Source organism: Dromaius novaehollandiae, chromosome 8 (genome assembly GCF_036370855.1).
Source record: "Dromaius novaehollandiae isolate bDroNov1 chromosome 8, bDroNov1.hap1, whole genome shotgun sequence".
Taxonomy (NCBI): domain Eukaryota; kingdom Metazoa; phylum Chordata; class Aves; order Casuariiformes; family Dromaiidae; genus Dromaius; species Dromaius novaehollandiae.
Genome location: NC_088105.1, coordinates 36,041,337 through 36,068,143, shown reverse-complemented (window position 1 = coordinate 36,068,143; position 26,807 = coordinate 36,041,337). Strand labels below are relative to the sequence as shown.

General features: G+C 39.7%; 1 protein-coding gene across 1 annotated transcript in view; it reads left to right on the top strand.

Moving 5' to 3' along the window:
* The first annotated feature begins 16 nt into the window (after positions 1-16).
* Positions 17-26,807, top strand: part of SLC1A7 (solute carrier family 1 member 7) — a 60,459-nt gene continuing 33,668 nt past the window's right edge. Inside the window, exons 1-3 of the mRNA XM_026105364.2 lie at positions 17-1,443; positions 2,543-2,622; positions 19,551-19,766. Coding sequence (XP_025961149.2) covers positions 1,303-1,443; positions 2,543-2,622; positions 19,551-19,766 — 437 coding nt within the window. The 5' untranslated portion in view covers positions 17-1,302. The remainder of the gene's footprint in view (positions 1,444-2,542; positions 2,623-19,550; positions 19,767-26,807) is intronic.

Below are 26,807 nucleotides of genomic sequence, written 5' to 3'. Positions count from 1 at the left end.
CGCGGCCGCCCGGCGCCCAACGCCCTCGGGCGGGGAGCTGCGCTCCGTGTCACGGTGTCCCCGGGCAGCGCCGGGGCGGCTCCTGACGGGCGCGGTGCCTCGCGGCACGTTCACATCTGCGCCAGCGCAATTTTATGTGATTAAATCCTCTTTGGCGGACAGCGCTCTTATTCAGCGTTCCTTCTTTCCTCTTTTTTTTGGGAGTGCCCCTATGGCTCCTTGACCACAGAGCATCCAGAGCTTCCTGAAGAAAACTTAGTTTCTCGTGCACTTTTCTACCCACACATGAGCACTTTATCACACACACCGTATAAAAACACAGTATGATAAAAATCAAATTTATTGTAACGAGAGTATGGAATATTTTCCATAAAAATACTGAATAACGCTAGAATACTAACCCAGACACAACGGTAACGCTTCTGTAAGAAAAAGTAGTGTAGCAATAGTTACAGTAGTGTATTTTTATCAGTCATTAGCAGGAAAATCTGTTTGGAGCGAGTGCAGGCACAGCGAAGGAAAGGAAAGCAATCCGCGCGGCTTAGTCTGATAATCCTCTGAAAGCAAATTGGCCCTACTCTAATCAACATAGTGGTAGGAGGAAAAAGTGAAATCATTTCACTTCCCGGATGAAAAATGCCAAACGCCGGGGAGCGTCCTTGCAGGTCCCAGCAGAGTGGTAGTTTCTGTTTGATATATGCCTCTTATTCTGCTCATTCAGTTTCTTTTATATTTATATTTACTAAGAACAACAAAAAATACCAAGCCTGCTTTAGTTAATGAAGCCCAGTTTCACCTGGCTCGCCCTGTTGTGATAGTCCAGCTCCAGACCTTACCGGCGCTGCCCTTAGAGGAGCTACGCGGTAAGGTTACTTTTAGCACTTTAAAGGCCTAAGGCCGGCTGTTGCCTCCTTAGGTTTGGCCGTTCAGACCCCACACGGGAATACGGGGGGACGCGCTCCAACGTTACCTTTCTTCCCCGGGTGTCGCTGTGTTTGGAAGCGGGCTGCTTTTAGCCATACTACTGCATTCTGTTCCAGTTTTCCAGAGCTCCCTAATCTCCTTCCAGGTTCTTAATGATGTGTTCGGTAATAGGATTGTCGGTATTAATTTGGAACAGTAATGCCAGCTGCTTGCTCGGTGGCCATTGGCAGAGGGGTGACCTTGCGGGCCAGCTACGCGGCGCTGCGCGTGCTTTGATCTGATCTGTGCAGAGCCGGCGCGGTGCCCTCCGGCCGGAGGAGCTGGCGAACCCTCGCCCCGGGGGATGCTGATTCTTCCCCGGGGAGCACCCAGGGCAGCATGGCGGTGGCTTTCGACGCAGTCCTCGCTCGGGTCAAGGATGTCTGTAAAAGGAATGGGTTGCTCATTCTCTCGGTGCTGTCGGTCACGGTGGGCTGTCTTCTCGGCTTCTTCCTGCGGACGAGGCGGCTCTCCCAGCAGGTACGTGTGGCGCGACGGCGTGGCGCGGATGAGAAAATGCCGTACTTACGTAACTAAAGGCATTAGCAACTTGAGGAACTTCAGGATGGACTTTTCAAGATAAAAAACGTGTGTGTGCGCTTGTTAAAACTTTTACTTTAATCTACACTGTTCCTTCCAGTCCTTTCACACATTTTCAAACCATAAGTACTGCGAAGTCATATGGTTCCAGTCTTTAAGATACCTACTAAGTCCAGCGTAACCACTTTATAATGTTGCGGGTATGGATAATAATACTGAGTGTTTAAACTGGTTGAAACATGGCCTATAATAGATATGTTTAGAATATTGCCTGTTAAAAACTGGTGGCACAATATATTCCATCAGATTTTACGTTACTTTGGAACATGTATGTCTTAACAAAACGCTGGGCATAATTTTAACTTACAGATATACAGAGGTGCAGGTGTTTGTATTACACCACTGGTATTTCACATTAATTGATTTGGGATTTCCCATCATTATAGACCATGTTATTAAAGTCGCTTGGGGATTTCTCCACCATACTCCAGCTAATCTCTTTGCAGATACTCATTTCTTACTGCTGCATTAGTCTAACAGACTAGACAGACATGGCAGCATGCTGAATGCTTTTTCTCAGCAGAAAATATAAATCTCAATTGAAAAAATATGGCACTAAGTGAATGTGCTAACTAAAACCATTCCGTGTTCTGCTACCACTAATCTCAGCCTGAAATTTTTTTACATCCAAGCTGTAGCTTCATACACATGCAGCAAAACATGCAACATGCAGAATGAAGGGATTACACGGAGGAACCTCGTAACAGTAGTCCTCAAGAGATGGCATATTTCATTTTCTTCTACTTTTGCAAAGGGATGAACAATGCAATTTGTTTTTGTTGAATTACAACACAGTACGTAATCTAATTAATTTTAAAGCAATCTTTTAAAGCCTACCATCTTTGCCACCTTGTATACCACAGCTGCAGATTACACAAATATTATCTGATCGTATCACTTGACGCACAGCTGTTGCAGCACTTATGACGACAGATATTTGTTATCTTAAAACAATAAACATCTCTCCCTGTATTTGTAGGAAATTAGTTATTTCCAGTTCCCTGGTGAATTACTGATGAGGATGCTGAAAATGTTGATTCTCCCACTGGTTGTCTCAAGGTAAGAGGACAGTGATTGTTCCAATAGCTTTCGAAGTTTCCTAAACAAGGCGTATCATGACCACTATTTTGATTTTAACTGAGTTAATATCAGAGTGCCAAGACCACTACTGACAGCTGCACATTCGTATTTATAACAGAGCTTTGAATAGTTTTTAATCAATGGGAACATTTTGCTTAAAGACACATTTTTTTAATTGATGTTTTCTTCTTTCATTTTAATGGGAGAACTTTTTCCTTGAAGCTAACTAAAAGTTAAAGGTATGGAATAAATAATGCAGCATACCAAAAAAGTCTCCCTTAAATCAAAATAATTGAAATAATACACCATACAAATATGATGAAATGGCACCATTAATTTATGATCTTCTGCAGTATTTTGAGGGATTTGCTGCATTATGATGAATATTGGGGGGGAAAAAATGTGTCCACTGAAAAAATATATGTCTGACTTCAGCTGGAATGTAAGCACATTGAAAATCAGACTCATAAATCACTTTTTAAAATGTAATACGGGGTAGGTTATGTTCTTGAAATACTATTTTTGTCTCCTTCCAGGAATTCATGAAATACACTTTTCAATGACTGGTATTAGGTGTACATGTTGTTTTTCTTACAGTGTCTCTATTTCACTTTAAATATCACTGTGAAGTAAAAACAGTTTCAGCAAAATGGGAGAACTTTTGGTTTTGGCAGAAAGTAACTGGAAGAACAGGCTTTCTAAAGTAGTTATGAATCTCTGACAGCAGTACTAGCTAGGTGGCTCAAATAAGACCTTCAGCAAGGCATACTAAAATGAATTAGACAAGTCATAAGAAAGAACTGGGTTCTCAAACCTCAAACAATTTTTTGTTTTTTTCCACTGGCATATATTTTAAAGGGAAGAAGTAATTACAGGGGAAACTGGATAAGTTAGCATCTATTTGACTATTAGAATAGAGTTATGTAAGCTTACCTTGGATGCCTTTACCTCCAGTGCCCCAGTCAATATAGGCAAATGAGCAATACCGTACAGTTTGTAGAGGGCAACACAGCTAAAATATGTGTTGCAGTGAACACTGTGGAAATAATACTAAAGAAAATAAGCTGTTGGTATGCCTATCACACTTGTGTGCTATATGTGTTACAGACTTTTCCACACATAAATATTAATAGCAGTTCACTCATTTATACTAAATATATACTGGTCTGACTGGGTAATCTGCAACATTTGCCACAGCTTTCCTCCTGTGTATTTTGGTGATTCTTTATCACGTTAAAGGCAGAACAACACCACTTTCACTGGTGACAGAATTAATGGTCTAGGTCTTGGTTCTGTTCCATGCAGCTAGAGAAAATCAAGACAACATATGTAGAAATTTTTTTGAGATGTCAAAGCAGAGTTTTCCAAGGAAAACAAGAATCTCACATGAGGAAGTGATGTAGTAAGGGCAGAAAAGAGTTGGAGCTAAATCATATGTCCTTCCCTAAAATTTACAGTTCTTTCGATCCCCACTTTTTGTTAGTGATGTCAGAAGGAGAAGCAACACCCTGGTGAAGAGCTGCTCCGACACAGTCTGTAGTAGCTATAAGTTAGCTATGGATGTGTCAGGAATGAGTCTCTGGGCTGTTCTGTTAGAAAGGATGAACTCCACCCTCTGAGGAAGAATGAGAAGAAACTTAGTGAAGGGATCTTCAAAGGGATTAGCTGTCCTTGCAAAACAGTATGAGTCTGTCTCCCTGTACAACAGACTAATCACTGCTTGCTATTGCCTACAGGAGTTTCAGTTGTTTCTGCAAACAAAAGATATTCCAGATGTAAATAAATCCCCATACAGTGCTTTTTTCTTTAATAACAAGCACAGTATTTCCCACACATACAGTTCATAAAATTAGTAAATGAAGGCTGTTTTTTAATAATCTACTCACACATTTAAACTAAATTTCTTCTTGGAATTGGAATACTCTCAGCCTGCCCTGTGGGAGCAATACCACTTAATTTATATTATAAATTACTCTGTTTTGTTGTTTGCAAGAGCCAGGGATACAGCATCCTGAAAAAACTTCTAATCTTATGCCCCAGATGAAGTTAGTACAAATTTTTCTCTCAACAAGTATAAAATTATCTATAAAGAAAAAGGAGGATGTTTATCCTGAAGTTTATCCTGAAGATTTGCAGTAGGAGTAAAAGGTGGCTCAGAAGACTGATAATAGGCTAGAAAGTCTTTCACTTATAAGTCACTAGCACAAATCCAGCCTTAAACAGAAGTGGCTGAAAATTGTACTATACCTCTTTTGACTGGATGGTTATATAGTTAGGTAGTAAATAGGAATTTTGCAGGTTGTCTCCATTAGGAAGAAGAAAGTAATGATATAGTTAGGTATCTTTGATTGAATTGTGTTTATTTAAAAAGTTCCTTGCCTGCAGGAGAAATTAGTCAAACAACAGGAAACTGTTTCTTCAACGTGTAGTTTCCTTGTCTTATTTAATTCAGTCACAATACCCAGAAGTGCTGTATCTCAAATTTTACTAGTCTGTTTCGTGCTCCTGGTGATCTTATTTCTGCTCCTCTCCTGAGGTCTCCTGTCACCTGTGGTCTTACCTTTTCTTTTCCCACAGACAGAAAAACCTTGAAAAAGCAACCACCAGTAAAACCAGCCTGCTAGTTTGAGCCTTACATGAGCTTTTGGCTTTGGTGGTGACATGGACTTTCATTAAGGATACAGGTTGATATTGTTTAAGCAGAGGTTCTGCCACCGTGGTAGAAAATATCCCCATCCACATCGCTTAGGGCACTTCTCTAAGACACAGGAGAAGTGATTTGAACTTCTTCAGATTTAGGCAAGTCTGGAGCCCACAGTGTAAGTCAGTTTTCTCCCCAGAGGATTCACACTACCACCATGACCCTGAAAGACAGTGCCCATCACTGTCCATTGTGAGAATCCCTGAAACACTGGAATTTGCAAAATTCTCGGTAATTCTGCTCAGATGGCCTTTTAGATCATAGGGCACCTTGGTTCCACATGAACACTGTTTATTTGCCTTTGCCTCAAGGATTGAGAACACACAAAAAAGTAGTTCCAGGTCAGAATGGTGAGCATATTAGCAGAAAAGTGGGATAAAGCTTCAGCTAACAGCATCTGTCACTTTCCTTAGAGTGTGTGCGCACGTGTGTGTGCGTGCATGCTTACATGTGTGCATATGCAAAATAAATATTTTTAAAGAGAAATGTTAGGGCTCCTAAAAGGAGAGACCATACAGCCAGACACAGTGCACCGAAAGGAAGCTACTGTAAGGATCTTCCCTAGTTTTGTTATTCTGTACAGTATCAAGGAAATGGAGAAAAAGACTTGGATCACAAGATGGATAGAAACAATGCTTAAATATTAAAATTTTTAAGTTAAAAAAATGTAACTAAGACTCTTCTGGAACCACAATCTGAATACATTGAAATTAGAAAATATTGGACAATGGGCAAGTCATTACAAAATCTTTTTTTTTTTTTTTGAGGCAAGGGAAGAAGATAAGGAATAGAATCATAAAATAGTTTGTATTGCAGAGGAAATGGATCTTCCTCTCTGAGACTGTTGGCCTAATGTTTTAGTTGCCAGCATTGTCATGGAGCAAGACCAAGCCCTGTATATGCTTGGAATTAAATAAGATCATATGTGTCTATTTAAGTTTATACTCGTGATGTGAAAACATTAGCAAGAAGGGTCCAGACTTTTTGAGAAATACATGCTAGGTTTGAGAATCTAATATAGAATGTGAATAAGATACGGTAAGAAATAGTCTCACAGAGTTTATATCTGTCCTAGGAATACTCACAAGGGGAATGTTCCAAGGTCAAATTTTAGACCCTACTGTTACCAGATATATAGTGCTGATTATGTGTATACACATAGGGTACTATTTTTAAACCTGGGAATGGGAATATTAAGAAAGCACAGAGAGAGCAGGAGCCAAATCTGCATTTCCATGCATGCAGAGACTCTGCCTGAGCTCCTACAGCAGCTGGACAAGGTGACCCCCTCAACAAGTCTGAAAGATCTGCTGCAGAAGAGCTAAAGTTCTTTGACTTCTACTCTTTGGGGCAGAGGCCTTGATCCTCATTTGATGACTGCTGCAGTGCAAATAATAACAAATATAGTTTCTCCATTATTTTCAAAATAATTCAGCAAATAACTTAGTTTTTCAAGTAAGCACACACAAACTTGGCAGTGGCAGAAGCGCATCCTCTTTCAGTGCATCCTTCACTGAATCCTCTGATATGTTTAAAAAAGCACAGGTCCAGATGCTCAGATATGCTGGTCTGCATTTGCTGATCAGCTGGTCCAAGGTACTCAAATTTGAAGTCGCATTTCTTTCTGTCTAAGCAATTCCTTGGCATGTGTAGGCTCAATGCTGTATTACACCCTTTAGCCAGGAGATGGCTCTGTCTAGAAGACTAAGGAAACATGAATGGTTACAGAGGTGTTTACAGTCATTGAAGTGCATTTTGGAGGCTATCTGACGCATTTTCTAACACAGTGTTGCCCTCCCAGCAAATAGAAAATTTCTACTCTCTTTCAGTATACTTAAATATAACCTTCATGTTGTCACATATATCCCTCACCCGCAGTTAATGCTGTCAAGACAAACCACTTGTCTGGGGTATCTGGGCAACCCTTTAATTTCTCGAATTCTGAGCACTTGAAACAATTAAATCTAATCCGAATGTCTTTGTGCTCCACACTAAGCCGAAAAGCTGGGAGAGAAACAAACACTCAAGTTTCCCATCAATATCATCTCACTTTTGCTAAAGATAATGCAAACACTTTGGGCAAATATTCCCTGTGCCAGCAGTGATAATCCACAAGGCCTGGCTTGAACGCGGGCCAGGTACGCTGGCAGTTACTGCACAGTAACTCGTGTGCTGTTGGCTCCCTTTGGGGCATCTTTGTTCTTGTGCCCGTTTCCTACCCTGTGATCTTCACCTCATGTTACCAGTTTCGTACTGAGCTAATTCCAGTGGGCCGGAACTTTGATTTTTAATAAGCATAACTGCATGGACTACAGAAGTATTGGAGGAGGCTGTTACTGAAACCTGGTTTTCTACAACTTCATATCTTGTTGTGACTGATGTTTTGAAGAAGCAGCAGTGACTGAAAAATTTACTACTACTGAGGCATTTATAATGCTTCTCTTTGGCATGGATTCTTTCTAGCAGGCAGAGAGCTTACACCGTAGCATTGACCCCAGGAAGGAAGTTTGAGTCTCCTTTTCTGTTCAAAATGCACATGTGCCAACGACTCTGTAGTGGAGGAAGTCTGGCTTCACAGCGTGCACGCCGTAGAGCTCTCTGTGCATGCAGAGTACATCACCTTCGTCAGACTTCCTGCATCTTTGAAGATGAACTGCAAAACGTGTGTGCTGCAGATCTGTAAGGCAAGCTGGGGAGGAGACAGGGCTTGCAGCCCATGGGTTCTTGCATCAAGATAGTACTAGAAGCACACAGATTGTTTCTGTCCTGTATTCGGCCATATAGTTTCACAGACCTTACAGGAACTTAATTCTCTCCTTCTGAGAAATCCACCCCCTCTGTATCATTTGACAGAAAAATGAATTAAGATGTTGTTAGCAAGGTACACACACACACACACACACACACACACACACACACACACACCCCTCTGACTGCATAAGCCATGTTTCTTCAGAAAAGCCAGCTAAAACCAGAGTTACACAGATTACACTAGCTGAAAATTTGACCTATTCAGTTCTCTGTATTTATTTCAGATGTATTTCTGTTTAGGTAATAGAACACTGGGTCCTGTACTTCAACACCCTCTTGTTTATGTGATTATTTTTTTTTTATCTATCTGGTGACATATATATGGCCTAGATTTCCAAGACTATTATTAGGAGCGAGCAGTGAGACTACTTGTGGGAAAGAATTGTCAGGACAGAATTTAACTATCTAGCTGCCTTAGATTTGCTCTGAACCCGCTTGTAACCCCAATGAATATTGCTTTTAGAGAGAGCAGTTTGTTTCATTTAACCTTAGAAGTAATAATTAGAGGTGTTTTTATTTACCATTAACAGTTTTCTAGATATTTAAGAAATGTGCAACAGAGATTTGATGCTTTTCCATGTGCAGAATCTTCTAAAAAAAAAAAAGATTATTTCCTCAACTGATTTGACCTGGATTTTGATAAATTATAAAGCTCATTCGTCTGGGTATGCTGTGCCTGATACAAACAAACATATGCTAATAAAAATTAATATTTAGTTGAGAGTTTGTTTGGAGATAGGAATAAAATATTGATACTGTTGGGGTTTTGTTGGCTGAATCAAATATGATATGCTAAATATAAGAACTGTCCTCCTTTAAGGGGATTCCTGTCTATAATACCATCAGTTCTGGTAATCCCTTATCCTTCTGCTTGGATTCCTGACTGGGTTGTTCTTATTCATGCTGTTAAAACCTAGTATTTAATTAGGAAACTACTCCATTAAAGTACCCTTTTTCTCTATTTAATGTTTTTTCTCAACACTCTTGTTTGAGGAAAGCATTGGCATTTTAACATGCCACTAATGAAAAATTTTGCTCTTTCCTTGTCTTTCTGTTTTAATGGGATTCTGTTGTTGTTCAGCTCTACTGTGCTGTATCAAATTTTGCCTTTCAGGACTCCTTAATTAAATTTGAAGAGTTGATAATTGTATAAACTCTGTAAAAGGCTGTGGAGGTACACCGGGTGCAAGCAGATGTGGGCACGCTTAGCCCATGAACCAAGCTTGGCAGACACGTGCCAGCTCCATGCCGGAAGCCACACAGCCGCATTAGTGTGGCTTTGCTCCCAAGCTCATATGCAAAGGGCTAATGTGGCTATATGGCTTCCAGACCAGTCTTGGCAGCTCAAAGCAAAGACAGCTCGAGCTCACATCTGTCTGCAATCATCTGTGCAGACGTGCCCTAAATAACTTCACAGCAACAGCATATTCTTTGAGAGCTCAGGGTTTGGTTAAAAAGATGTTGTAAGATAGACCACTAGCATGGGTAAAGTCTGTCACGCACTGCTTTGTTTGCTGTCAGCTGTGGATGAAACTGATAACAGACCCCAGACTGGAGATTACTTGTCTGTTTTACTACATGAGCTTACCGTTCGCTAGGGATGAAAAATTTGACTGTGACTTGACTTTGACAATCTGAGTCTGATACTGACATTTGCAATTTAAATCTTCTACCATGAACATAAATCACTGCCTGATATGGTCACTATAGTATCTATTCAGAATGGAAAAACAGATCTCTAAAAGACTGTGCAATTTGTCTTTTTCTCATTTATGATTAAATCAAGAGACCAGGCAGAATTCATTCACTCAGTAATCCTGGTTTTACACGAATGACAACATGTGCAGTGCTATTGCTTCTAATCCATTCCCGGTGCCAAGAGATTGCTTTCTATGTTGTCTTGACAAATTCACATAATTTGAATGAAGGCTGCCTGGAAAAGGGTACATAACATAAGCCTCTGATCAGTTTTGGCTTGGGTGCCTTTTCTGCTATGTAGAAGTTCAACTCTTCTCTCCAGTCATTGTTTCCCCCATACCAGTCACTTCTGTTATGCTTACGCAAGCTGCCAAACCGGGACATAATCAAGTGCAATCATTTAAGTACTGTATTACCTAGCGAGGTGTTGAGGAGCTGCAGAATGCTGCCTGCGGCTCTCTGAAGATCCTACTCAGAACAATATTTGATAATGTCCCCAAAGCAGCAGTATTTTCCCATATAATTAAATTGCCGCTGGAAAACCCAGGGCTGCTTCTTCACACTGTTAGAATCTGGACTTTTTTCTCTAATTTACCTATATTATCTTACCAATAGAAAAATACTGGCAGCTAGGAACAGATCTCCCCCAAAAGAGGAGGGTAAACACTCTGTTGGGTTAGTGTGGGAAAACCTGTGTGGTATCTGAATGATAACATAAAGTGTGTATAACTTCCCATTTCTGAACTATGTCATGTGTAGCATTGTTACCTAAATAATAATAGAGAAAAAGCTGTTAGCCCTTTCCTAGGATATGTTAGCTACAGTCTTTATTGAGGGGAAAGCCAGTCTAGAGATGTGAGTCTTTAAAGGGATGACTAGAAAGGGTAAATATATTTGCTTACAGAATGAAAAGCAGAACTGTACTTGAATGAAAGTGAAAGGGAAGGATTAGCCAAGGGTAAGAAGAACTAGTCAGAGAGCAATCTGACTTGACACAGTTATATTACTTTATATTATCTACATCTATTATATTGCAGAACTCATCTCAGATTACCCCAGAAATTCTCCAAATGCTGTTTTGAGATTGCCTGAGCTTATAGAAGAAAATTCCATTCTACCTCCGTAGGAAACCATATTATGAAACCCTGCTCAGTGCCTCAGACATCTTTTTCACTTCATTATCCGTGCTGTAGTTAGCTGTGTTTAGACATGTGAAGTCTAATGGTCAGGTCCCATAATGGCTCCTTTTTATCCTTCTAGTGTCTTCTAGCATTTTCTCTTACTCGTGTAATGTAGAGGTACAAACTGTTTAAGGGAAATGTGACATGTTGCAGACTTACACATCCTAATGACAAAATTGGACCAACGCGGTACAAATTATTTAAGAAGTGTTGGTAGGGATCTAATGATGTGCAATAGACATCTATGGTCACAAAGTGAATGAGTGTGGAAAGCACCAAAGTGATTACAAATTGGGTATGAGTAGTTGGTAGACCTAACAGAGTCTTTCTGCAGTCTCCTGAGTGCTCTAAAATACTTATCTGAAGTGTTTTGTAAAAGAAACTGTGATGGCATATGAAGCTTGAGGAGCTGGCTTGTATTTCCTCTGTTTCCTAAGGGCAGAAACATCTGTGAACTATAAACAGTTGAATGAATCTGACATTTGTTTATAATTCAAATTTGTGCTCCAAATCCTTTTGTTCTTTTCTTAATCTAAGAACAGTTGAAAGAACTGACAAAACAAAAAGTAAAATGTTATTAAGATCCCTAGTTCTTTCCACTCTTTCTACAGATAGGAAGCTGCATGTCCATATTTAAGAGATCATTTGTTTTCGTTTGCATCCTGACCTTCGGATTTAGGAAATACTTTTTTTTATTAGGACAGCTAAAGTCAACAAACGAGCCGGGATATGCGATACTACAGTGTCTCAGATCTCCTTTATCTCTCAGTGATCAAAGATTGCTGTTCATTCCCTCCAGCATTCATAGATGTATTGCAGTAGCCCCACATATTGGACGGTTTGGGAGGGAGCAGTGATGGAACGGTCATTGGACACTGATCTCCACCATGAGCTGAACAAAGTCCTGCCTGTTTACTTTAGTTCACGAGAACAGATTTCCTATAGTACACTAAGAAAAGGCAATGCATGATGTGAGTTCCTGGAAGGATGTGGGCAATGCACATCCATTTCTCATTAATGCTTACAACTGTTAGAGAATAAGGAAAAGGAGACCTCAACATTTTGGGAAAAATAAAACTTGCACTATTTTATTAAGCATTAGTTAAAAACAGATTTCAAAAGCTGTATGTTATGGTGTACTAGAAATGTAGATTTACTTGTTTCGTTTTTTTTTTCCAGCAGCCTAGCTGTAAAATTAAATACTATCTCTGCAATTAGCATGTTACAGCCAGCTAGATCTTCCAGCTTATTGTTCATCTGTAGTAATCTGAAGATCAAGGGCCAGATTTTCCACAATGCTTCTCACCTATGAGATTGCAGTTTTTTGTAAAATAGCAGTATACTGAGCTTCTCTGAAAAATTAATTCACATTTGATGTGCTACTTATAGCTGATAATGTAACCATGTAGGAACTGCTGCAGCACTCCTATTTGTAAAACAGCTATCACCTTTTATATTTGTCTTTATTGTACATAGACACTTTATTTTCATCTATGCCAAGGTATCTGAACTTTAAAAATGCTCTTTCCTCTTATCTGATTTTTCAAAGGAGATGAGCCTTTGTAGCCCCCTGGACTTTCAGCAGGAATCTAGACTTCTTGGTTCCTTTGCAAATCCAGCTGCAATACTATGCAAGCTTTTGGGATGACATTGGGATAAGCTTTTTGCAGATTATGATAGTTCTGTAGCTGTATTCAGATCAGCAGAAGCCTGTTAATAAACTGGTATTCTGCAAACTATTGGAGTCCAAGTAAAACTCACAGAGAGTCTAGGTGTCACGTTACTGCCTATGTGGACTGCACGTAGCGATGCATTGAAAAAGTTACCTATGCAAATGGGCCATCCTTCTACAAGTGCGCAACAGAAACCTGATCCAGCTTAGTTCAGGGTGTGAACATGGAGTACTGCAGGGTTTTATCTTCCTTTGCGCTTAGACAAATTGTGTCATGTCATGTGGGAGGTCTGGGCATCACTTAAAAGTGGGTAGATGGGACTGGAGGTACAAGGCAGCATCGGCTTCCACCCAACATGACACTTTATTGTCTGTAATATGTATTCCAAGCACAGATGAAGAGATGTGTTTGTGCATGCCTGGGCAGGAAGCATTTTTGCTGTTCAGTGTGGCATAGCATCTGGAGGCAAAAAAACCCAAACTATAACCTAGCACATTAAGCAGGGGAGGCACGAAGGGTGACGCAGAGACAGGCACTCTCATATGGCATGTGTTGAGAGCAGCAGACTTCTTTATCAGTCATGGCAGTGAGGTCTGGAGGTATTCTGGCTCTGTAGGTATGCTGTCATTTTAAAAGGAAGCAGAAGATACTTATCCTGGAAAGCAGAAGTTATTCTAATCCCTCTTTCTCACCACCTTAAATCATTTTAACTCCTCTGAAGCCTAAAAACAAAACCAAGCATCACATTATAGAAAAAGCTAGAGAAAGTTTTTCATCTCTCTGTCATTATTGAGAAGTTTCCTATTTTCATTGCTGCAAACTGTTCCAGAAAGGTACCTCCATAGAGGTGCAGCAGCCTGTCACAAAAGCAGATGTAGCTGGGCTCAGGCGAGGAAAAGGCTGATGGTCCTTCCCAATGCAAAGATCACTTCAGGCATATGTTCCTTCACTGCAAATTGTTTATCTTTAAGTGCCTTATTTTCTCTGTTTTCTTGTCAGTAAAATGGAAGTACCACCTTCCTACATGATAGATGCTTATATTAGAAAAGCATTTTAAGATGATTGAATGGCTGGTGCTGCGGAAATGGAGATTATTACCATGTTGAAACTTTAAGGGCCTGACCTTGACAAAAAGGTAAACGAGAGCCTGCCTGCATGATCAAGCAGCATTAGTGAAGCCAGCACTTCACTTTCATGCTGCTCAACTGTAATATAATCATCTCTAATGTAGCTGCTGGAGGAGCTTCCCAGCCTCACTGGGAGAACTTGCTTAGGAAGGTCTTTTCTGTGGCATGCAATTACAAAATGAGAATGCGAGGGAGGGTGGGGGGTGAATGAAAACAAACATGATTCTAGGAACAACTGTTGGCGGTTAATACTTGACCATTACTTCTTGACAGGATTAATGTCTTTCTAATCGCACTAATCCCTTCTGATAACTTTATCCATAATCCATCTATTTCAAAGCAATATCCAGATGGCTTCTGGTGCTGAAGACGACAAATACATATGCAGAATGGAGTCTTAACAGCAGCTTCTTATATTTTGCCTTTCCGGAGATACAGGTTTTGATCTTGAGGCAGGTCAGAAAAATGTGCTTTTTATCAGAAAGCAATAGAAAAAGTAGAAAATCCTAGGGAATCTAGGAAGTTCTGTCTTTATTTGTAAATAAAATACTTCATAAATACTCTGACGCTAATCAGTGACAGCCAAAGCAAGTCTGGAGATGCTCATAAGGGGTAGCTACTTGTTTGCGCTGGACTAGTTAGATTTCTAAGGTATTGAAAGAATTCTCTTCCTCATTACTAAAAAAGATGGTATAATAAATGTTGAGGTTTTCCACAGGTTTCTCTCAAAGCAGACATGAAACATAGTACTTCAGGTTCATTTCTTTGTACCTTTGCCAATAACTGAAAAAACATAACAACTGACTTTGCATTCTTAACTAGTCCTGTTAAAAATAACCACTGTAGCTGTGGAGGACTTCCTCTTTCCTTCCAATTTCTTCTTAAGATCTTAATCTGCATTTCATTAGCTCTTCTGCTGATCCTGACTTCCTTGTCCACCTTCCTCCCACAGCAGAGACCCAATAAAGAAATCATTTATTTGCTCATAAGCCTAAAATAATGACCTTTCATAAATCACATGGAAACCGTCCAAGAGAAGTAAACAAACTTTAATCAAGCCATCCTAGAAAAAATAATTTAGCTAGGATTTTCTGTACTAACAGTCAACAGTGAAATAATTAAATATTTGTCCCACTAAAATGCTACAAGCAGCTTAAACTTTTTTAGAATTTTTGTCCATATCCAGCTTTTGATCAAAATGCTGCAGATTCAGAGTAAATTTACTGACTTCCTGACTCTCTCTAATAAAAAATGTGATTAGATAGATCAGAGGAGAAACAGACAAATTTGGCTGCATCAGAACAACCGATTTCCCAGAAGACAAAGCAGAGCAGATATAGAATTACCCAAGTCTCCAAAAAAAAAAAAAAAAAAAACCAAAAAAAAACTAGACATCTTTTACTTCTTAAGAACACACCCTAAAAAAGTATTCTCGACCTGTAAATATTGTGGAGCATCGGTTCTACATTGTGTGGAGATCTTCAGGTTATCAGAAAACCAACTTTAATGAGGCTTGAAAACTACAGAAATTCAAGGATCATAGCACACATACACAGATATTTAGTACATACAACAACTTTGGAAGTTATTCTTTTAAATCATACTCAGTCCCTGCAAATACACAATTTCATCCAAGATCTGTTGGTCAAACAAGCTAGAATAAAAAAATTAAGTAGACTATCCTAGACAGCAGAAGGAAAAGCTATAGGAAAATCATATTTTCATGTAACTGAAACAACCTATGCATCAGATAAATCAAGTAGCTCCATGACCTCTTTATTATGGTGTCCTGTGATTGTGTCTAGCACCAGATGTTGCAAAGCAAGGTGCAAGAAACCTCTTAAATCATAGTCATCAGAGATTTCCCTTAAATCTTGGAATACAAGGTGTAATATCTCATCCGAAACTCACTAACGCATATTTTGAAAGCCTTAGGCTTGACATCAGCTTTTTCTGTACAAACTAATAAATAGTCCCTGAACATGAAATTACAAGAACTCTTGTGGAAATTTTTTGCAAACTGATTAAATGAATGAGAAGTATTTTAAATACTCGGAAAAGCTGCAAAGTGTTTTTCAAGTGTTTTATTCCTATTTTGTCCCTTTGGCAATCATTAAAACATGCTACGCATGAAACATACATATGAAGCTAGTCCAAGGATTTTAACCTATGAATCAAATATCTGTCCCGTTATTCCAAGTCTAACCAGATTCTGGCTTGACAAGAATTAAAGATTCCCTATTTTTCATTCCTTTGCATTGCATGAGAGCCTAGTACTGGATGGAAGGCAGAGGAACATCTTTGTTCAGTCTTAGAAAAAGTTTGGGAAACTGTTGGAAAGATTTTTATGTAGCCAAGAATACCTCTGATGAAAATTGGAATTAAAAGGTAAGCCTGAACATGATACAGTGATCTTAAGTTAAGCCATTTGGAAGCTTATTCCTCCCAACTTCCATATTCCCCAGGAAATAAAAAGACTACATTTCCTGTCATTTCTCCACTGCATTATGCAAACGTTAGAGCTCTAGATGCCAACAATGAGGAAATCTTGTGATTTAACTGTGTGTTGCTTACTTCATAAAATAACTGTGATGATTGATGTGTCTATTAATCTCAATGTCTTCTGTTCCTTCTGGCATCAAACATATGAAGCCAAATGAAAAATAGTTAGTGAGTGATTATAGTCTCTTACTAGTTACAGGCATTTTTTCCTGAAAGTCATGCTGAACAATTGCTTAAAATGACATGACCAGTGTTACAACACAGCCTTCGGAGAACTGTTTCCTCTGGTCCCTTCTTAAAACTGAGCATTGCAGGACACTAGGAGCACAGCCTTGAATTCAGACCTTTGTTCAGCCTTCTACCACTCCACAGTTACCCCCGTTGCACCTCCATAGTTAATTACTTTTGAGGACTTTCTCATCACAGCATGAACTGATCATGACTTTATCTGATGACAGGATAATCTCATTACAGATGATGATCTTGTTAATGAATATCCCCAAGACAGAGCAATCTCATTATTAGCCCCCTCAGGATTTGTCACCTAAGAGCCAATGTATGATTAGATTCTAGTTGTGCAGCATCCCCCCAGTCCTAACTGAACAACATCTGAGGCTGAGGTGACACCCCCAAAGGCACATGAACCACTAGACATACTTAATTAGGATATTTTCCCCCAATTACTTTTGAGCATACAATCAAGACAGTTCTCGTGTTACATGCAACAGAGTTCCTGTCCCTGTTGTCCTGTAGAACCAGCGTAACACAGCAGCATCAAGAACAATTGCTTCATACAACCACACTGGGGTAATCACAGAATTAAACCGATGCTTAAAAAAAGACAGACACATACATAAAAATGCAGGTATATTTAAAACCTGGATTGTCTACTTTTTTCCAGCTTTTTGTATGCTTGCCTTCTTGGATTTAAGCTCTCCCTCGTGGAGGCCATCTCATGACGCCTACATTAAACACTTGTTACGTGCATGGAGACACAGGGAACAAACTGGATGCAGTGAACAGAGCCTGAGAGTAAAACAGAAGGCAAGAGAGAAGTGACTCTCGCAGTAACAGTAGATTCAGGGCAGCACCAGGAAGAGAAGGCTGCTCCTGCTGTCTCCTAGTTCAGTGCCATCTCCAAGTAATTAGGCTGCTCGATATCCTGCCTAATAGTTATAGATCTGCTGGTCCAGAATCAGAGCTTCATACCACTACACCTAGACCTATGATGACCACTGAAAATGGAAAAACATGGAAAAACATCCAGCCAATTAGAAATCAACCTGATTTTCTTTCTTTTCTTTTTTGGGGGGGCTGTCAAACAGTTCTGAAGCTCAGTACAATCTATGCATGTCCTCCTTTTGGCATCCATGAGCTGTTAAACTGGCTCAATGGCCTGTCAAACCTCAGCATGTGAGAAGAACTCAGTCCTAGAAATCTAATTAACAACACAGATCTGATTCTACAGAAAAGTAATGCATTAATTTGAGATTACATGCAACATTTAACTCGACTATTTCATCAAAAAATGTTTTAGAATATTTAGTCTTCCATATCAGACCCATCTAATAGAAACGCCAAGAAACTAAGCATCATTGCTGCTACTGTTTTTTTTAACATATTTATACAGATACACAGGAAGATGGAATTTATATCAAATTAAAAGATAAAGGAGAAGGAAGAACAATGGTTACAAGAATGTGAGATACTGAGATGCTCGTTTTCTAAACAAGCTATGTTATAGTGCAACCTGTGTTTTCCCTTGCCATCACATTGTTAACAAAAAACATGCTAGATGAGAAATTGGCAATGCAGAAAAGCAACACATTTTCTTAATTAATGTAGTGGATAGCAGGAACCTGAGAACTAAATCCCACTCATTCGATTTCATTAAATATACTGTAAAGGTTAAGCTGCACTTTAGCATCGTCTCTAGATAACCTCACTGAGCAGCGTGAGGTCAAGGAGATGTCATTCAAGTAGGTGCTATTTATGAGGAAAGGCCTGATGTGTATATATATATAAAATCAGGTTTGTTTTGTTGTATAATCAGCCTTGTTTTGATTATAAAGCTGGACAGTGAGGTCACACGAAATAGTAAATGTGGTATTTTATTTTACCTGCAGTTTTTTGGAGCTGCATGTTTAAAAGAATTTACACAGAATTATTCAAGGTTAAATCTCAGTTTAAAGCCCTGTGTAACACTGATGTCACTGGAAACACACCTTAGCCTCAGACCACTTGAAAACAGCATCATCTGGGTCTATGTCAGAGCAGCGTGAAGCTAATGCAGGGACCAAGCAGTGTCCTAATTTGCCTGTTAAAGAGGGGCAGTGGGACTTAAAGCACTTAGCAGAGAGTTGTATAGCTCAGCAGAGACAAGTGTAAGACCACTGGTCATCCTCTGACAGTGCTGGGCAGGGAGGCAAAGGGGAAAGCAAAGGGGGAAGTGAAGTGACCATAACATTTTTTTTCTCCCCACTGTGTAACCACATGTGCCCTTTAAGGGGTTTCCTCTGCAGCAGATATGGGAGATACAGAACCTGTCTCCACTTTGTCTGGAGGCACGCTGAATCACAGTCTGCTCCTCAACGTGCCCCATAGCAAAGCAAAAACATGTTGTGCTTCATATGGGGTTTATAAAAAATTAAAACATTATGCTGTTAGGTAAAAAATGAACTATGTGTCAGAATTGCCCCTTAACAGCACGATCTCACTTTGAAGCTGGATATAAATTAGTCCTGCTTCACACAGGAAGGTGTGCTTCACACAGGGGTACTGGTGGTGGCCAGATGCTCTTCAGGGGTCCCTTCCAACCTGAATTATCCTGTGAGTCTATAAAATTGTGTATAGAGTTTCATACCTAAGTTTGTATGACTGATTATCACAATAGCTCCTGTAAACTGAGCCACCACACTGACAGGTTATGTAAAACTATCATTTAAACTTCAGGGAGCAGTTGATACTATTCTGTCCCCATAGGTGCATGCTGAGTTGCAAGTTCCTTCAAGTAACTGAGTTCTCACATGGCTATTAGGAAACATCTTTCTAGCTAGAGGTTAGAGCGTTAGTGTTACAGACACAGCTCCTGGAAATACTGATACATAGGCAATCAGGAGAGAAGCAGGTAAACTGGAACAACTAGGAAATTAGGTTTTCTGTTGTATTAATTTTGTGCAAAAAACAACATTTATTTTGTGTTTTCTTTCCACAGCTTAATGTCTGGGCTAGCAGCCCTGGATGCCAAGACTTCTAGTCGATTAGGTATCATAACCATCACTTACTATCTGTGGACAACGTTTGTGGCTGTGATTGTGGGAATAATTATGGTCTCCATCATCCATCCTGGTGGAGCAGCACAGAAGGAAAGCACTGAAGAGAGTGGAAAGCAAATCATGAGCTCTGCAGATGCACTGCTAGACCTAATCCGGTAACTGCATTCATTCTTTCTGCTTTCTGAAGGTAACATTTTGCACTTTACAAAACTACATGAGAAACTGTGACCTGAAGATAAGTTCTGAACCTAATGATGAAAGCATTTTTAAAAAAAAAAAAAAAATTAAGAAAAAGTAACTTTCAGAAGGTGATTTTCATCTCATAAGTTATAAGAATTTTATACTTGCTCTTTCAAGTAAGATTTAAACAAATGGACACCCAATGCAACAGAAATGCTAACAACACTGGATGTTTTTTTTACCCTCTCGCAGAATCCCATGTGGCCTATGGAGCTCACCATCAAAGCTATTATTAAGGTCAAGACAGCACTAAAAAATACAACGTTAATTTAAACAATAAGTGGGCACAATTGTAATAGGTCAAACCTCAAATATAAGGGCCAAACCCCATATTTTTCAGAAAATAATTCTCAGAAGCACTGCTACAACTGCTCGTAACACTCAGAGAAACATACAACTAGAAAAACCACTGTTCTGATCTTTCAGTTCCTTATTGTTTTCAAGCTTTTGGTTCTGCTTTGTAGGGGGTTCTTTTTTGTTTTACTTTAGCAGAGGGAGGGTTGTTCTTTTAGAGCGACATCAAAGGGATGAATAGGTTATTTTGATGGCCTTGCCTGAATATCACTCTCTGCCTCATCAATTTCAGGTATTAGTGGGATTAATTTCCTGATTTAACATAGAATATGTCTCAGATTTATTTTGCTTATGCAAAAAGACCAAGTTCTGTCTTTGGTAGTGCCCAAAGCTGGCGATCTCATGCTGTAATGGACCAGGGTTTGCAGGCCCAGGGTGTATCTGAACCCTGAGGAAGAAAGTTCTCTTTGGAGGTTGACTTATTTAAAATGTTGGACTATTTTTCTTTCAAAAGCAAAGGCTCCTGACCCTGGTAGGGCCTCAGCACACAGAGTAGTTATTAGAATTGCTGTGACTTCAAGCCAGAAGGAATGGGGAAGAAAAGGCTACAAAAATCTTCTCTTCCTCCTCCAAGTTGTACTTAACCAGCCCATCTGAAACCTGTACTATTTTATAATATCAACATCTTGCTGAGAACAAAAGCCAAATTATATATGTCATGGAGCAGCAGCTGAGATCACTCTTTTTGCAACCTTTTGCAAAACCACCATCCTCATCTGCAATGGGAAGATGCTCACTACAGGGTATCCATTTCTCCCCAGTGAATGTGCTGTGATTTATGTGCACTGGAATTCGTGTGTTTGTGACTGACTAGTTAATTCACATAATCCTGTTTTGTTGCGTAAGTGACTATAATTCTTACACTAAGAGGAAGGGACCGAGTAAGTTATTGCAGCTTTGAATCCCTTAGTATGACATAGTAGTTACGAGACTGACAGAAGCATAAGGGAATTTAAGAGAACTGTGTAATCTTAACAATTATGTTTATTTTGGGAGTGTTTGGAGGCCCTTTCTGTGGTGCCGAGCTCTTCCCTTAAGGTCATTCTCGGGGGGGGGGGAAAAAAAAAAAAAAAAAAAAGCATAGTGAGACATATGGAGCAATGTGACATCCAAGCTGACTTGACAACCAGCTGCCTATGGAAAGGGTCTGCCCTGGTCATAGGTTCCCATCCCCTTGCTTGCACTGACACAGTTGCTTTTTGAAACTCAGAGCGAGTTAATTCATGGAGATAATTCAAATGAAAAGTAATTTGGGGGTGCAAAGTTTAAAGTCAGTTCCATATTATTATGTTTGCATGAAACAAGTGAATGTCTATGTGACAGAAACCTGAGTCTGAATTATGATTTCATCTCTGTCTGGCTAGTTCAGCTCCCCTTTACACCACAGATAGAGCAGCAAGGTTTGGAAACATTTTGTTCTGCTGAGTCTCATTGCAGGTAAAATATACAGTGTCCTGATCTAAACATTTGCAAATGTCATCTTAAATTTCACTTTTCACAAACACTTACCTGATGAAATTATGATAGCTTACATGCATATTTCAGGCATTGTGTTTCCACCCAGGCACGTGCTTTAAGGCTGAAGTCTTCGCTGGTTTGGGCAGGCACAAACAGTGGCAGAACAACTATCCACTCATTGCTGAAGCTTAAAGAGGGAATTAAGCTCACTCTCCTTTTGCCATGTTAAGCTGTCACAGCTGCCCTCTCTTTCTAGCCTAAGCACACAAACTGATGGGTTTTATTCCTCCACTACAGAAATTTACTAAACCACATTTACTAGATAAAGAAAGAAAGAAAGAAAGAAAGAAGCAAAACACAACTGTGGGGAGTGAGCTTTCCATTAGCTAAGCACTATGGGTGAAATCCTGGCTTTGATGAAGTCGGTCACAAAACTCCTATGTATCTCTGCAGAAGTCTGGATTAAATGTAATGATGTATCTGGTGGTTTGAGCTAGAAAAGCTGATCCTTTAGCTCAGTGATAAATCACTTCCATTCACAGCTGGAGAGCATCTTGCTAGGCCCAGATTGGCTTATCTTCTCAATTCATTAATTTCCTCTCAATTTATCAATTGCATATGTGCACAGAAGTTAACACAGGAAACATCTGGTATCCTGCAAATAAAGAATGTTAAATATACAAGTAGTGGAGCTGATATGTGATATAATTGTGGGGTTTATTTTAAAAGCATGCATCTTGGCATGTGATACACATATTCATCCTCACTGATTTCAGATTCGAAGCTATTCACAAATAACTAAATGTATCGGAATTACTAGTTCTTGTGACATTATATATGACACTGTTGGGTTTGGATTTTTTAGCAGAAAGGATGTTGCTAGAAATTGAATTTCTGGGTGAGGCTTTTACTTTTGGAAGTGCTTTTAATCAGAAATTTGCAGAATATACTGACTTAGCAAAAAATAAAATCAAGAACGACTGCAGGGCATTATGGTCATTATAAACACCTACAACATCAACCAATGTTCACATTTTAGGAGTAATTATGGTATATGGAGGAATCTGATGATATCATAATGCACCATATACCCAGCATTATTTTGCAGTTGATGCTTCACCTGTATATTTGTCTGTTACATAAAAAAACAATAAAATTTCCACTGTCTGTGGCATGATTAGGACATAACAATGACACTGTACTGCATAATTCTGAAACGATTTTAAACCTCACACCAACCAGGACATATATAACCCTATCTACACCCTGAATTTCTTGCTGCAAAAATTACATCCACAAGTCCAACATTTTTTTGTCACATATTGATTCCTTTAAATAGAAGTATTACATCACTGAGGATTTGACTAGGACTTGTATTGGTAGTGGTCCTTGTGAAGAGTGGCCAGTATGGTTGCACTGGGATTTACAGGCTGAAGTTAACTGCCAGACAGCAATATCTAGTATTAGTCTGTATCTAGTTTTTAAGCCTAATGAGGCAGTGATGCTATTCATAATGTAACAGAAATTAATGTCCCACTGAAAGCAGTTAATAATTAAATCTAATAAAAATGATGTTCTAACCATGTAAATTGGATCAAAAAGAGAATATTTCCACCAGGCCGTCCTGTGCCCTGCCTTACACAGTAATGTAGTGATGTATAGCAGGTCTCTAAACAATATCTTAACAGTCGTATTTTTAAGAGATAAGTGTAACATAGTGGATGTTATTAAATTGGTTAGTAGCTAAGAAAGTTCAGATGGCTTTTCATTGTTTTATGGGAAAAACCAGCAAGCAAGGCATCCTTCTCAATATAAGTTCTCATTTTCCTTTTACTTCTCTAGAGTTTATTCTATTTTACCTAATCCTCTTCCTGTGAGATCCCATCCATTGCTTATTATCATGCTATTAGCTCCATAAAGGAAAGCCAACCAAACACCTCCTGTCAAATAGACAGTCATAAAAATAACGATACAAGAGATCTGGAAGCTGTCAAAGTCCTTCTAGCATGCATTTACAGAGCCAGCAGATTCCTGCTGCTCCAGTCTAAACACTGCATGCTTAAAAACAGCTCATATAGTGTCAAAGGACAAATTCCAGTGGAGCTGGTGCATGTAGTCCAACTCATCTGCAGGGAGAATGTGAAGGGTAGGGCGGTCTCAGTTTAATCACTGCAGTGTTTTTCTCCTACATTTTCTTTCAGTTTAAATGGGAATGAATAGTAAAAGATGCTGCATTTGGGAGTGAGTCCTAGAGGCCAAAGAACAGAGACATTTTAAGAGGAAGGAATGATGTGGAAAATATGACAAGGCTGTATTATCCCTCCGGCTGTCATTTCCTAGACCAAGGTCCCTGTGCTAGTGCGCTCAGGCATCCCCATCACCAGTGGATGCAGCGGCAGGGACCGAGTGGTGGGAGGAGCAGGTGCACGCGCGGCCGGCCGCAGCACCGAATCCCGCAGGCCTCCTGGCCCCCGCTGTGCCCCAGGGCTCTGCTGGCTGCGCGCTGCCCAGCAGCCGGGGTTCAGTCCCTCCTTGCCCTTCCTGAGCCGCCAGCCCCTTCCCTGCGTTCACCGGGGAAGGCAGAAGTCCGCCCCTCCAGCACAGAAAAGCAGAAGCTGTTTAGCTCCGGGCAGAGTTCGCCACCTGACAGCCGTCTTCATTTCTTCCACGTAAAGCTGAGAACTGCCAAATGTTTCGTGTTGGTCTGAGTACAACAGTCCTCTCTTAGGCTATAGCAATCAAGAACATTCAAAGAATGAGGAAAATCACAGAATAGATCCAGAGAGAAAAGTCCTGATCCTGAAACCCAGCTTTTTCAAAGGCTTCCTTTTCGAAGGGGGTCAGGAGAGAGGGGAGAAAAGGAAAATCAGTGTATGTGAACCTGCCCCTACTGATTTTCTCCTAGATTCAGACTGAACGGAAAGGCCATTGAATGCAGTGTAATATAATAAAGTGTTCTCAATGTTCAGTAAGTCCGTATACCTAAAATTTTTAGTGCTGCTTTGGCCCTAAATCTCTGAATTCTTGCTTTAATCTGATCCAGCTTTTAGCCAAACACATGTTCCGCTCTCGGTGGAAAATCTCCATCTTGCCGCCTAGTTTACCTTCATACCTGTGCAGTTCTCTCCCCTCCCATACCTTGTCCCTCTCTTTTGCCCATGTGCAGGGGTGTGGGTTAACTACAAGTAATTGCGGAAGGCAACTGTGAGTCCGAAGCTGTGCAGGACACAGCAGTTGTGAAGAGGCTTATCTCTTTAACTGCCTCTTTATTAGTAGACAGAGACAGATGCACAAATTTGCCCTAATTAAGGTTTCTGATGTGAGCACTGCAGGGCTCCTCCAAGTATTTTTCCTTCCATATTTAAGATTATAAATTCTCAGGCTGAAGATCATCTTTTTGTTCTCTGTAATGCATCAAAGTACCTAGTGCCTTATGATTTTTGATGGATTTATTCTCTTGATGTGCAATACTTCTGTGAGGTAGACAAGGACCATTTTCCTTTCTTACAGCTGGAGAATCGAGACATATGGAAAAGAAATTACCTCCACTGAGGATCATTCAGAAAAATCTGCAGTGTCAGAGGAAATATTCCCAGCTCATATGAGACCCGGTCGGGGTCTTGGTGTAGGAATGTGGCTTTTGGGGCATCACAGTGAAAATACTATCCATAGCAATGAATCAGCAGAGATCTTTAGGTTCATTTTTCTGAGTGAATTGCTGTGTGAATTACCTCTGTACCATGTCCCCAAAGGTAAAAGAGCAAATTTTAGCAGCCATTTTGGAGTTAAGCAATAAAGAAGGGCAAGATATCCGTTTTTTAAAACAATTCAGCCAAATACACCCAAATAATTGGGTGTTTTACTCAAAAGGACCAAAACAGCCACATTTACAGGAATAATGTCCAATTTTAAATATTAAGTTTGCTTAGTTCTGGAACATATATTCACCTGACAAGTAGAATAGAAAATGCATATAAGTCAGGGATGAACATCTGTAAAATGAGATATATCATTCAAGACCACACTGTTTACCCTAACAGTTAATATTTATACTATGTTCTGTTGCCGTTATCAAAATACGTTTGCTTTGTAAGTCAAAGGTTAAATCTTCTTGCAACCAAGATCATGCTATACACAGTTGTCACCAACAGAAACAAAATTTGGCTCATGAGATATAAATAACCAAGGAAATGCTGCAAACATTCATATAAGGAAACACGTTCCAGCCAGACTGAGGGCTCACCCTCCTGTTTTATGTTAAGCTGATCATGGATGCAAATCTGGGCACCAGCTGGGTGCAAATGCAGGCTTCACATATGTTTTTAGTCTTCTTCAAGTCTAACCAGACCCATGCCAGTGTGAGCTAATGCAGCTCAAAACCTCCAAATAAAGCAATCCCCTGAACACAGTCAGGATCAAATCATGCCTTAACCTGACATGACACACAAATTCGTACAGTTCTGAAGTTTACTGGAAGAATAAATCAGTACTATTTTACCACTGAATATTCAGGACTGCATCCAATTTAACAGACTTTGAAGCAGGCACCTGGAAACTCAATCTGGCTGGCCAGTTTTAACCAAGAAAGATTTTTTTTTATGCCATAAAGAGTTAAAAGAGGATATAAATACTGCAGAGGATTTATGTTTTCATGGGAATCCTGAGCACTCTTTAAAATCATTTCTCTTCCCTCCTTTCAAGCTAAATGCTATTTTATATTTTACAGAAATTGTGTTTCTTCAAAAAGGGCAGGAGAAATCTGATATTTGCTGTAGTCTGGAAAAAGTCCAGGCTATGCAGAACCAGAAATCACACTTAAAGAAGTTTACAGCTGGAATTGTATATACACACAGTAAGATACTTAAGAGCATATTAAAAGACCCAAGGACTAAACTATAAAATAACTTTTTAATAGCCTTGACCAAAAAGACATTCATGTGCCTTTGACCAAAAGCCACTTGTACCTATGATGGAAATACTTACCTGTCCTCTATGGCAAACTACCATTTTTTACTCATTTCAGCTTGCCAGTTTTCTTTTCTCTCACAAAGCAAACCTGGTGCCAGCACTGTGCAGCACTGTATTTGATTTGACTTTCTCTTATGGTTAATGTTTATCCAGTTTAAGCTGTGTAAGAGCCTGCT